Source organism: Panthera uncia, assembly GCF_023721935.1.
Source record: "Panthera uncia isolate 11264 chromosome C1 unlocalized genomic scaffold, Puncia_PCG_1.0 HiC_scaffold_3, whole genome shotgun sequence".
NCBI lineage: Eukaryota > Metazoa > Chordata > Mammalia > Carnivora > Felidae > Panthera > Panthera uncia.
This window is the reverse complement of record NW_026057584.1, coordinates 78,420,675-78,435,192: the sequence shown is the minus strand read 5'-3', so window position 1 is coordinate 78,435,192 and position 14,518 is coordinate 78,420,675. Positions and strand designations below refer to the sequence as shown.

Sequence of the window (14,518 nt, the reverse complement as noted above, 5' to 3'; positions counted from 1 at the left end):
TTCCTGAATGCTTCTCTTACCCAAGTACCTCCGAACATTTTCTCCCATTCTTCTCCTTTGTCCATCTGGATCTGAAGCTTCTGGATAATGGCTCCGTCCACTACTGCAGCCTCTCTGAAAAGTATCAGCTTATTATCTACTTAAATGATAGGTTTTTCCCCCCGTGGAAGACATACAACAGAGTTTAGGCCTGACAACGACATGGAATTCACACCATCTGCCTGGGTATCATTAACCTTCAAAAATAAATTTTAATAAGTCACTACTACCACTTTGGGAAAAAATGTCAGTTTTTATTAAAGATAGAAATTGGTTACACAAAGTAGCATATTATAAGGAAAGTGCTGTTAAACTAACTCTAAAATACACAGCAATATGTAAAAAACGTCTGATACATAATATCCTCAAGCAGAAGATGCCATATCCATACTTGTCAATCAAAGTCTATCAGAATATGGAATGAGCATCATTTTTGTAACCCAGTTCTTTGTTTAAAGGCTATTGGTATTAGGCACACAGCCTCTCCTCTGCTGTCCTGCCTGCGGCTCCCTTGCGCACCCTTGCGGTGGATTCAATAAACTTCTATTTCCTTAAAAAAAAAAAAAGACTATTCTATTGATTTTAAATTTGTCATAGTAATGAAAGCCTTAGTAGGTATCTCATTAAACTCTGCCAGTTATCAACTTATTGACTCCGCTTTCAATTCATCCTATGTGCCTTCTCTGTGAAAATGGATCTGGGACCCTTAAGTATTTTTCCTCTGTAGCTGATAGGATGTTGTTTTCTCAGTAGAGGGCGCTGGAGAGACACTGCAGGACAAAAGTCTTGTTCTTACTCCAACTTGTTCAGCTGGCAGGCTATTAGGGATCCGGTTTTTCTGCAGAAGAAACTTCCCCCGATACCCAACGTCTGCGGCACGGGCAGCTTCTCCAACATCAGGTTCATGCAGCATGGACAGTTGCTCCGATGTCCAGCCGCCAGCACACAAGGCCTTCCCAGGCCCTATAAGTGCACGGTGGCCATTAGCACCCAGTGACTAGCAGGTTACCCCAGCTACTCTAACGCATTTTGTAATGGGATGTCTCTGGTGAGACATTTCCTCTGAACAGATTCCTCCAGCAACCTAGAGGATGGATTTCCAGCAAGATCCCCTGGCACAAACCCTCCAGCAAGGTCTCAGTCCTGGGATGGGGGGCGAGGGGGACTCTTCCATGGTGTTCTACCTAAACTCTTCTTAAATTTGCTATTCCTATGTTTTTTAGAGTTCTCTTTATTTCCTCCTAGCCAATTCCTCATTATTCCAATCCCCTATTATAATTAACAATTTTTTATATTAAACTTTCCCTTTTCATATTACTGCGTGCCTTCTCTCTCCTGACTGAACCCAGGCTGAGACAAACTCCTAGGAGCAAAATAAAAATGAAGCACTTTATAAATTTAAAGACATCTTATTGGGCACTTGATGTAAAGAGCAATTTCTCATTGACAAAAACAACAAGGAAATATTGTATCTTAAAATATGGAAATACAGGGTGCCTGGGTGGTTCAGTTAAGCCTCCGACTCTTGATTTCATCTCAGGTCATGATCTCAAGGTTTATAAGTTTGAGTCCCACACTGGGTCCCAAGCAGGCTCTGACAGTGTAGAATCAAAATAAATAAACTTAAAAACGATTTTTTAAATAAAAGATGGAAATACTTGGGATTTAGATGGCTAAGAAAAATGAAAACATAGAAAGAGATTTGTCTTGTGCTTTTCTTTTGATCTAAACAGTTCACATCATCACAATCACATTTGTTTACTTTGAGATGAGCAAGATACATTCTAAGAATTTGGGGTTTCAGGGAAAGTGAGATTTCTTCAAAGTTTAATGAGATTTTTTTTTTCAAAGTTTTAAGACTTAGATATTATCTTTGTAGTCAGATAGGCCAAGTTTAACCCTATTCTTTGCCTGCTCGATAACTCCGGACAAATGTTTTAACTTCTCCAAATCCTAGGTTCTTCCCCTAGAACATGAGGATAGCAATGCCTACAATGAAGGATGGTTGTAAGGATTAAATAACTAATGTGTGTAAAGCTAGCATCATACACAGCATTGCCTCTGCTCAGTGAGGGAGAGTGACTGCCACTACCACTATTGCTGAGATTTTATTACCTAACTTTTTAGCCTTATTAATTTCATGATCTCTTTTTTAAACAAGTGTGTGTCAGAAGAAGATCCTATAATATCAATGTGCGTCTCGTAAAAATTAATCAGAACCTTAGGGTACCTCAAACTTACTTGTTCACAGGCCGACTTAATCCTTCTTTTATCTCTATTCTCCTTTCCTTTCAAAAGAAGTGTCTCTTTTTTAAGCTCAAAGTGAAGAGCAAGTGAATATTCCTCAATAAGTGCTTTCACAAGCTTTGCATTGTTTGGGTGAGAACATTGTTGAGCATTTCTTAAACAGATTGTGGTGATTTCACCATCCACTCTCTCCTGACAGAAAACATGACATTTTTTCAATGTGCTTTCATAAAATCTGCTCTTTTTCAGATAAAGGAATACATCTGTATCGAGAACAAGTGTTTCTCTGCTCCTAGTGGTCTCAGGTACTGAGGACCCGGGTGACTCTGAGGAGTTACTGCCTCTCTGGAGATCCCTTTTGGGGCCCTGGCTGTTCCACTTCTCCTCACTGATAAAATTCCTGTTTTTTTCTAAAAGAGAACTTGCTTTTAATAGCAAAGTTTCTTTAAGCCTCAGGATATCCAGAAATGACCCTTGCACAGAGACTCTTCCATTGGGTTCCAGAGGACTGAAGGATAAAGTTGGGATTTTCCTTGTCAGGTCCGTTACCAGGCTTTCTAGAATGACTTGACTCCGAAAAACAGAAAGATCGAGGATAGCTTTTACAGAGCTGAAGACCTAAAATTAAACAGAGAGAAATGAAAACAGCACTGTCTAGGGGAGTGGACAACATAAACACATTTTTTCCTGCCACTTTCTCCATCTCTACAGCAGTTGCCCTAAACCAAACCCCGCCTGCCTAGCACAGACTAGTTTCTGACGCCACAGCAGGGATCTCACAACCCCATCAAGGCCATAATGCTCAATTTGGGATTCACGGTCCCTCAGTGCATTTCCCAAAAAGAGCTAGTCAAATATGTTTTAGAGGCAGAATGTTATTTGAACCAAAGTCTTAAGCAAAATCCATACACTGTTATGAGGTACAGATACACAATGTTCTGGTTCTTCTCTATGGACAGGAGTTCCCCTGGAGAGTCCTCCAACTTAAGTTCATCAGATGACGGCCCAGAACCCTGCGTTTCTCAGTGAATAGTTTCAGACCAGTGAATTTTAACTTTTTCCTCTTAATTCTACCTTTCCTGCCTCTTTGAAGCTCCTTTTTAATGTTCATCCTACTTTTTTTTCTTCCTGAAAATAAGTCTTTAGGTATCTACCTGACATCCTCCATATAAGCATAAAAACTCTGTGTCACTTTGAAAGCATCAAAAGGCACACATAGGAACATGAAACAGATGAGGCAATAAGCCAAGAATTTCAAGACACAGGCTTGGCGTTTAGCACTCAGGTTAGCAAGTTGGCATTTCCTTTTGTAGGAGTCGTGAGATGAGAGTGCTCTGTGTCTCCTGTGTAGGGAACACACAGAAGAAACAGGATCCAGGACTGTAGGCATCACACCTTACCTTTTCACCAAAATGAGAGACTGTGAATTGAGCAGGTCCAACCTTTTCTGCCTGACAGTGTTTCTGTTTTCTGCTGACATTCTTTGCACCTAAGTGGAAACACTGCCATCAGAAGTGTTTGCAGCCTGACACACTAATAATTAATTATTAATAATAGAAATGTTCAACCCTATTATTCAACATGCCTAAGATTTTTTTCATTTTCCTCTAAGTTCAACACTTAAATAGTTTTCCCTTCTACTTTAACAGATTAAAGTTGATTTCATGTGTACATTTGATCCTAATCATATTTTTAAAACCACACAAGTGTGTGTGTATATATATATATATATGTATATATATGTATGTATATATATGAATGTATATATGAATAGATAACAAAAACCTAAAAGTAAATCCTCCCTCTATTAATTATGGCCATAAGGAGACTTCACCTTCTTAAATTCAGAATACCATACTGTCTTTGTTCTCCTCTAATTCACGGTCTCCTTTGCTAATTCTCCTTCTCTTCTCATTCTCTAGATGTTACCATGCCCCAGGCCTCAGGACTTATACCTCTTTGCAAACATACACCCAACCCCAGACTTATCTCAACAATCCCACCACTTTAGATACTATCACTAAATGCATCATTTCTGGGGCACCTGGGTGGCTCAGCTGGTTGAGCATCTGACTTCGGCTCAGGTCATGATCTCACAGTTTGTGAGTTCAAGCCCCCCGTCAGGCTCTGTGCTGACAGCTCAGAGTCGGGATCCTGCTTCAGATTGCGTGTCTCCCTCTCTCTCTGCCCCTCCCCCACTCATGTTTTCTCTCTCTCTCTCTCTCTCTCTCTCTCTCTCTCTCTGTCTCAAAAAAAAATAAACATTTAAAAAAGATTTTTTAATGCATCATTTCCAAATTCTCTTTGGCCTCCACTTTCATCTGCCAGTGGAAATCTCTACTTTATTATCCTAATAAACATCTCAATGACCAAAATTCAAATCTTGATAACTATTCCCCTTCCAAAAGTACTCTTCCTCCAGTGTTCCACATCTCAGAAAATGACACCTAATCCATCAGCAAATCCTGAATGGCCACCAGTTCCCAGTCAACAGCCTTGTTACCACCCTAGTCAAAACCAGAGATGACCAGGAACTTGTGCTCTCCACGTGGCTGCCAGAGCGACCACCGAAGAAAGGGCAGTCACATTTCATCAGTCATCCGCTCAAAACCCACCGATGGTTTTCCATCTCACCCAGAATAAAATCCAGATATCTTGCCTTGACCTATAGGCTGTTTAACATAATCTGGTGCCCAGCTACCCATCTAACCACATCTCCTTTTACTCTCTCCCTTGCTCACCCCACTCCAGCCACTCAGGCTGCCTTGCTGTCTTTAAAATGCCCAGCATGCTGGGGCGCCTGGGTGGCTCAGTCGGTTAAACATCCGACTTCGGCTCAGGTCATGATCTCGCGGTCAGTGAGTTCGAGCCCCGCGTCGGGCTCTGTGCTAACAGCTCAGAGCCTGGAGCCTGCTTCCGATTCTGTGTCTCCCTCTCTCTCTGACCCTACCCCGTTCATGCTCTGTCTCTCTCTGTCTCAAAAATAAATAAAACGTTAAAAAATAAAAATATAAAAAAAAATAAAATGCTCAGCATGCTACCCTCTCAGAAAATGTTTCCTAGTCCTTCCCTTAGCCTAGAATGTTCTTCCCCCTTATCTGCATGAGTCATTCCATTATTTCATTCAGGTCTCTGCTCAAATGTCACCTGAAGAGTACTTCCCCACCCACTCTATCTAATAAAGCAGTACTCTCCATCACATTGTATCCCTTTATTCTGTTTTATATTTTTTCATAGCACTCATTACATGTTAATATATACAAATAAATGTATAAACATAAAGATAAATATATAATGTATAAATATATAAATTAATCAAGCACCCAACATATTATATATTCATTTATTTGCTAGTTTATTATCTGTCCACCTGCACGGATGTAGGTTTCATGAAAGAAAACATTTTGCCTGCTTCACTCATTGCCGTATCTTGAAGGCCTAGAATGATGCCAGGTAAATAATAAGCAGTCAAAAATATTTGTGAACAAATGAATGAATGAGCCTTCCCTTTCTCTCTTTGGTTCAGTGGTACCAGTTGAACGTTTAAAATATTAACTTCCAAAAACACAACAATCCCCTGAGAGAAATAATAAGGAGCCCCTCACATGCTCCCTACCATAACATCCCCATTGAGAAGGAATGGCTTAACTATGGTGACAGGTAAAGGTGCTATAATCTGTAGTCTTAGGTTTCTCTCTAGAACCTATCTTCCCTCAGGAAAAGCAAGTTCTCTTCTGCTTCTAACCCCATATAGTATTTTACCTCCAAGACGCTGGCATGGAGCCTCATCTTTCTTTGGCAATATATTTTGCCAGTTACTAAGCTGTAAAGAAGGCTGCCCCTCTCCATGAGGCTGGAGGGATGAATATCCCCTGCAGATCCAACCTCCTCACCTATGTCAGGGATGGGATAGGAACAGAATGGTTCAATCTGATCTCAGATCCAAGCTATTCATCCAATCCAACTTTACCGGTGATAAAGGTGATGCTATATTAGAATATCTTTTTGTAGGTTTGAACAAAGAGAAGCTAATGGTATGATTATATTGCTGAAGCCACTTGAAAATTCAGAGTTATCATATTTGTGAGATTATAGATTCTTGGGGGCTTCATTTTTTTTCTGTATTTTACAAGTTTTCTACAATAAAATGTATCACTTTCATCCCAAGATCCAGACAGATTCTAAATATAGAAAGAAGTCTTCAAGAATTTGGCAGTTGCTAACAACTTTATCATGAGCCATTTTCACATACATTCTTGTTAATACAATATTGTACCAATATATTCAGAATAGAATAATATTTTCAAAATGCTACTTTAAACTCTACCAATCCCATGAATCATTTTAATGAAATTCAATTCTTGATTTCATTACAGAAGTATTTCTAAAATTACAAAATTTGATTTGGAAATACCTTTTTTCTCTTTGAATGTCACATTTGCAACTCCCCTGCCCCTGGTTCTTGTTGGATATATCACATGTTCAACAACTCCGCCTTTATTCTTAATATCTTGAAAGTGAGTCTTCACTACTGTGGTCAGTAATTGATCATTAAAAAGGCAAACCGGATGACCAGCAACTTCAACCATTCTTTCAGAAGCTTTGGAGTCCTTGCCTTTCAAAACTGATGCCTGTAAGAACAATAGTAGGATACTCTTTAAATACAAAAATAAGATTCTCCTTAATATAGCCATCATCACACACCAGTGGAAGAGAGTATATTTTATTCAATAAAGGTGCTAGTATAGCTGATCAGACACTTGAAAAAAAAAAAAAAAGGACAGATCCTTGCCTCACGTCATATACCAACATAAACCCCACATGAATTTGAGGGGTACAATGTAAAAAGTGAACTCAATTTTTTTTTATGAATGGAAAACATTAGTTAATATTTGCCTGATTTTAGAAAGGCCTAAAAGTAATAGCAATCACAAAGGAAGAGATCAAGAAATACACATGGTAAAAATTTAAGTTTGAAAACAAGTCAAGCCAACCACAAAATATGGTAGTTTGGAGATGGCTAGATGTTTTCTTTATATATATAATGTATATATATTATATATATTTATGTTTATATTATATATATTTTTATATTTATAAATTTATAAATAAATTTATATTTATATTATATATATTTATATATTATTATATTTATATTATATGTTTATTATATATAATTTATATGTGTGTAGTATTTATATATTATATATATATATATATATATATATACAATATATATATTATTTATTTCCACATTGGTTTCCATACAATACTCAGAGCTCATCCCAACAGGTGCCCTCCTCAATGCCCATCACCCACTTCCCCGTCCCTCCCACCCCCCATCAACCCTCAGTTTATTCTCAGTTTTTAAGAGTTTCTTATGGTTTGCCTCCTTCCCTCTCTGTAACTTTTTTTTCCCCTTCCTCTCCCCCATGGTCTTCTGTCAAGTTTCTCAGGATCCACATATGAGTGAAAGCATATGGTAGCTGTCTTTCTCTGCCTGACTTATTTCACTTAACATAATACTCTCCAGTTCCATCCACGTTGCTACAAACGGCCAGATTTCATTCTTTCTCATTGCCAAGTAGTATTCCATTGTATATATAAACCACATCTTCTTTATCTATTCGTCAGTTGATGGACATTTAGGCTCTTTCCATAATTTGGCTATTGTTGAAAGTGCTGCTATAATCATTGGGATACAAATGCCTCTGAGCGTCAGCACTCCTGTATCCCTTGGGTAAATTCCTAACAATGCTATTGCTGGGTCATAAGGTAGATCTATTTTTAATTTTGTGAGGAACTTCCACACTGTTTTCCAGAGCGGCTGCACCAGTTTGCATTCCCACCAACAGTGCAAGAGGGTTCCCGTTTCTCCACATCCTCTCCAGCATCTATAGTCTCCTGATTTGTTCATTTTAGCCACTCTGACTGGTGTGAGGTGATATTTCAGTGTGGTTTTGATTTGTATTTCCCTGATGAGGAGGGACGTTGAGCATCTTTTCATGTGCCTGTTGGCCATCTGGATGTCTTCTTTAGAAAAGTGTCTATTTGTGTCTGGCTAGATGTTTTCTCAATTGTACAGTCCAAAGCACATAACCCACTACGAAACACATCCCCTACTTTTTTTGGTCAGAATTAGAAAAAAAGGGCCCCATAAAAAAATAAAAAATAAAAAAAAAAAACCAACCCTGGCCATAACGGTGGGGCTGCAGTGAAGTAAATCCTGCCTTCAGGCACATACGTGAGATAGAATTCAACAACTAAGAGCATATGCTATTGAAGACCCCGCCACTATGCTGAGCACAGAGCACCAACTGCAACTAGACCCTTCCCTGAGCTCACTCTCTTCGAACTTCTTACATTATTCAGGTAAAGGGCTTCGGTTTCAATGTTTTGATTTGTTCCCCAGCCCATTTAGGGAAGTGGACCTATCGGCTGTTCTCAGTGCTTACATAGGTAGTCCAGCCTGATTATAACACAGCTCAGACTTAATCTATCCTAAATTACCTCCAGGGAAGACAGGATATCTCATAAGGCTAACAGATCACAAAGATGTGTCAGGCTGTCAGTTCAGAGGACTCTGTACTCAGAATAGGATTTCGCTGGGTGTAAGCTAGCTATTTCTGACCTCTGGTCAAGAAGACAGTCTAAGTACACAGCATCCTGTCCATCCCAACAGCAAGTAAAACAATAAAAGTAAAGAATAAGAATAAAAAGGAGAATAAGCCCAGTTGACACATTCCTGGAAGACTGAAAATATATAGAAGTATGACAAGGATAAGAGAGAGAAAAAGATCTAACCCTGAACAAGGAAAGGGGGTTTCACGGGAAAGGTGACAACAGAAATGAAAAAAGGGACCAAAACCAGAAAGATCAGTGAAAAACTAGTGGCAAAACAACTTCTCCAGTTGTCTCTCCACATTCCTTACCCTCCCTGCATACACACACACACACACACACACACACACACACACACGAGGAGCAGTCAGCACAGAGCCCGACGCGGGGCTCGAACTCACTGACCGCGAGATCGTGACCTGAGCCGAAGTCGGACGCTTAACCGACTGAGCCACCCAGGCGCCCCTCCTATTGGTTTTTAAACCAACTTTAGACTAATTTTGTTAAGTCTCTGAAATGCTAAGATTTAAGTATGACTACAGTGAAGGCAGCTGGGTGACAACCTGCGGCTGGGGGGCCGGGGCAGATGACTTAAAGATTATTGTACCTTAAAAAAAAAACTGAATGAACACTTAGGGAGAATCTGACCTGCTAGTATGGGTGCTGGCACCTATAGCAAGTCTCCACTGCTTTCTGGCATTTGAAGGGACTCCAACCTAAAGATCATAAGCAAACTGAAGTGTGGCACGATTTGAATTAATTTATGCAGTACCAAAAATTGCCAGTCCAATTGACACTGCTGCTGGGAACATTTGCCTGTCAAGTGGAAAAGGAAAAATACACATGACATTGGACTAAAAGGAGAAAAAGTAATCACAGCACAGTACTAGGCGTGGCTATAAACAGTATTTACTATTTGCGTAATAATGTAAAAACTCCTATTGGTTGTTTTTTTTTTAATTTTTTTTAACGTTTATTTATTTTTGAGACAGAGAGAGACAGAGCACGAATGGGGGAGGGTCAGAGAGAGAGGGAATCTGAAACAGGCTCCAGGCTCTGAGCAGTCAGCACAGAGCCCGACGCGGGGCTCGAACTCACTGACCGCGAGATCGTGACCTGAGCCGAAGTCGGACGCTTAACCGACTGAGCCACCCAGGCGCCCCTCCTATTGGTTTTTAAACCAACTTTAGACTAATTTTGTTAAGTCTCTGAAATGCTAAGATTTAAGTATGACTACAGAATAAAATGGAAACATTCAACCCTGCCAATTTAAGAATAAAGGCTGAACTAACAGAAGTTGAGAACAAAATAATCTCCTCTTACACTACTGAAAAGCATGTCATTCCATCAAAATTTTAAGAATACTATGGAAGCTATAAAAATATGCCATAGGAAATTTTTAAATAATATTAAAACTTTCAAACTTGGAAGATAGGAAAAGGCAGATATTACTTAAGTGAAATCCTCATTTATCATAGTAGGAATTCAACAGAAAATGATGAAAGTAAATGATGCCTGCCCCCAGGATATATACTCTCTCAGCATCTCTTTGGTATTTCAGCTAGTAGTTGTCAAAATCAGGTGGCAAGGGGCGCCTGGGTGGTTCAGTCAGTTAAGAGTCCAACTTCAGCTCAGGTCATGATCTCATGGCTTGTGAGTTAGAGCCCCACATCCGGCTCTGTGCTGACAGCTCAGAGCCTGGAGCCTGCTTTGGATTCTAGGTCTCTCTCTCTCTCTGCCCCTCCCCCACTCATGCTCTGCCTCTCTCTTCTCTCTCTCTCTCTCAAAAATAAATAATAAACATTTTTTTTAAAAGTGTCGAGTAGTATGTTGCAAGGTACTTAAAAATCATCTGTGTGCTCTAGTAATTCTTTCGTTAGGTGTTGATTCTTTCACTTGGTGATATTTGCACTTCATTTTATGGCATTTACGTTTTCTCAAAAAATTGGTGGATTTCGGTCGTAAATAATTAATCAAAAAACTAAAAATAAAAAAAAGTGTTAAAATCAGGTGGCAAAAATGCACCTGATGAAAAAGTGTTTTTAAGTTCACAGTGTACACTGAATTTCTTAGACTATATAGTGTCTTGTCAATTAACAAATACAGTAATACAACTACAGTTAATATAATACAGTAGTACAAAATACAGTTAATCAGTTAACAAATACAGTAATAACTAAGCATGTGTTCTATGTCTGGCAATATAATGGGTACCATAGATGACACATACAAAGAAATAAAACATACCCCGTGCCCTAAAATTTGGTTCCCCCATAAAAATTTACTGAGCTTTATTATGTGGGGATAGCCTTGGATAGGCCTTAGGATTACCAATATTTAAAATAAAGGCCTCTACCTTATGGATGAGAGAGGGATGAGAGAGAAAGGCAGACACATAAATACATCATTTCAACAGAGCTTGGTACGCACACAAAAGGAGACATATTTCTCTACACAGGAAAACAGACGATTTGAGAAGGATACAAGACCGTCCAAAATAAAATGCTAAAATATACAATAGATACCATCCAGGATTAGGAAGCAAGATTAACTCTGGCTAAAGCAGTCAAAGAAAGCTTCATGAAAGAAAAGCCTTGAAGGCTGAGGTCAAATTTTAATTAATGGTCAAATTTAATTTAAAAATGCAAAAGAAGAGTTCACAACAATAGCAAAGGGACAGAGGAATAGGAGACGAAAATGGCTCATGTTGAGACATATAAAACAAAGTGAGTGTCTCCTAAAAATTAAACTCATAATAATCTATCAAGTATTTGTTACAAAAGATACTTTCAATGGAGGAAAACATAGTTTCTTCAAATATTCACAACTAGATTGCATAGGAAATAGTAAAAATATATGTGTTCCTCCATCCTAGTCCCAACTGGTATGACATAATTATCCCAAAATAGTTCTTCCTAACAGAGGAAAAGAAATGACAAGAGATTTTTCAGGAATTCTACTTCACAGGAGATTTGTCTGGATACAACATCTGGCTCTAATAGTCCACACCAACCTCAATGGTTAAATGGCTAATAAATTAGCTTCCTTTTTGCTTTTCATCAACGTCAAAGAAAAACTTTCAATAAATTTAAATTCAGGAAATCTTACTCCACCTGTGCCCTCATCAATACTAACACCATTATTTCTTTATTCAAGTGTCTGCATTTAATTTATCCTTGAAATTAAAGGAACTTCTCCCTGACAGCTATTAACCTCTTCTATCCAGCAATAAGAAAAAGAGATGTCTTGAAAATAGCTCTTGCAACAGTCACCACAGAGATACAGGATTTTGAAGCAAGACCAGCATTTTGGACAAGAGGTATTAAGGTGATGACATTTTCCAGTATCAATGATATATTTTAATACACTTCCGACCATAGTGTCAGAAAGCCAGAAGATATAAAGAAAAACTGTTAGTTTTGTTTTTGTAAGTAAGGCACTAGACAGAAATAATTAGATTCATTCCTTGCATCCATGTATATTTCTTTTTTTAAAAAATCAGTTATTTTCATTGACGTTGCCTTTACTGCTACCAATAAACAAAATCATACTGGAATCTAACAACTGCTTTGGCATTTCCGGGACCCTAATAACTAAAGGCCCTGCCACTGCCTTCAAGCGCCTGATGGAAAGAACACAGAAGGCTCAATCTTGAACTTGCTAACTGTTCTTGCTAGCCAGCACAGATGGCAAAAACACAGAGCCCTTTGTGCCTGGAAAAAGAACTAAGGCCACCAGAGAGAATTCCCACTAATGCAGACAAGACATCAGGATGCCTTCCCAACTTGAGTCCTTGGCTCGAATCCTTCTTGCTGGCCCTTTTCAAAAGGAAACAGCGGCCTCTATTTCTGGGTAATTTTCTCCGCTGTTGTTCCCCAAGGAGTGGGAGGAGTGGGAGGCAACAGTTAAGCCCAAACACAGCCTGCGAAACTACTCCTCGACGAGACAGCTGTGTCCCTGACCACGAGACACTGGGTGAGGGAGGCGGCCGTGGCGTTCTGTCCCTTTGGAGTTGTGCCTGTCTCGCACAGCCTGCTATGAATTTCAAGCGCGCGCGCGACACTGCCACAGGAGCAGGTGCAGAAAAGTCAGGGCAAGGTTTGCCGGAGGGTTGGCCTCCGCGGCAGGTGGCTCTCCGCCAGCACCGGGCCTCCCCGCGCGCCGCGGGCGACAGCCTCTCACCCCCGCCCGGCCGGCTCCGCGAGCTCCTGTGGGACCGTGATAACGGGACGGGAAAGACCCTGACTGGTAAAAGCCAGAACAAAAGTAACTTGCCATGGCGGAGAAGAGACGCGCCTTCCGCTGCCTGCAGGGCCCAAATCTAGCAGAGCACAGGCCACAAGGCTGGCCGGAAGAAGGTTTTGCTTTCAGTTCTTTGTTGACGCTAGCCTGGAGATGATGTGAAAAAAAAAAAAAAAACTGCCCCTCCACCGCATCCCGCTGCTCTGCGCCTCTTGGCCTCCGGGTGAAGCTCAGACCTGGAATGGCTGCTGCCTCTGTAGTCCCATAACTTTTGAAACCACGCTGGAGAGGGGCCAGAAGGAATCCCCGGCAGTACTCCGGGGCTTCTCCCGCTGCTGTGTCTGTCCCGCGCTCAGTGGAATCTGGACCGTCCTTTCTGCGCCCCCACTCGTGGGACTCTTCACCACGCCACACCTGTTCCCCCCACCAGCCCAGGGCCAGTCGCGCGGCGGCCAGGTGCACAGGGCACGGGTTGAAAAGCGCTCGGTCCCTGTCAACCTAGCTGACCTTGCACAAGCCATTCGGACTTCAGAGTCTGGCACCTAGGGGGACACGAGTAATCTACATACATGGCTTCAAAGTCAAAGACAGCAGGAAGAAGAAAGGCAAATGGCTGGCAAATACAAAGAAGCTCGGTTCCACTACTAAGTAAAGAAATACAAATTGAAATTATAATGAGATCCCTTGTTTCCACTATGAGGTTGGTAACAATTAAAAAGTGCAGTAATACCCAGTGTTGGCCAGAGTGTGAGGAAGAATCCATACTAGTGCAAACATTGACAGGTGCAAACATTTCTAAGGATTTTTGGCCCCTTTCAAAATGTAAAGTGAAAAGTGTGAAAATGCACATATCCTTACACTTAGCAGTTGCACTTTAAGAACTGAAGTTACATGGGGCGCCTGGGTGGCGCAGTCGGTTAAGCGTCTGACTTCAGCCAGGTCACGATCTCGCGGTCCATGAGTTCGAGCCCCGCGTCAGGCTCTGGGCTGATGGCTCAGAGCCTGGAGCCTGTTTCCGATTCTGTGTCTCCCTCTCTCTCTCTGCCCCTCCCCCGTTCAAGCTCTGTCTCTCTCTGTCCCAAAAATAAAAATAAAAAACGTTGAAAAAAAAAATTAAAAAAAAAAAAAAGAACTTAAAAAAAAAGAACTGAAGTTACAGTGCAGCTCTGTCTCTCTCTGTCCCAAAAATAAAAATAAAAAACGTTGAAAAAAAAAATTAAAAAAAAAAAAAAGAACTTAAAAAAAAAGAACTGAAGTTACAGTGCAGCTCTGTCTCTCTCTGTCCCAAAAATAAAAATAAAAAACGTTGAAAAAAAAAATTAAAAAAAAAAAAAAGAACTTAAAAAAAAAGAACTGAAGTTACAGTGCA

At 40.3% G+C, this 14,518-nt stretch overlaps 1 protein-coding gene across 1 annotated transcript; it reads right to left on the bottom strand.

Moving 5' to 3' along the window:
* Positions 1-1,365: 1,365 nt before the first annotated feature.
* Positions 1,366-13,343, bottom strand: RBM43 (RNA binding motif protein 43). Its single transcript, XM_049615656.1, is given in 5 exon segments — positions 1,366-2,904; positions 3,687-3,775; positions 6,701-6,917; positions 13,183-13,328; positions 13,331-13,343. Coding segments are annotated over 5 exon segments (1,215 nt in total). The 3' UTR covers positions 1,366-2,154.
* Between the last annotated feature and the right edge of the window lie 1,175 nt (positions 13,344-14,518).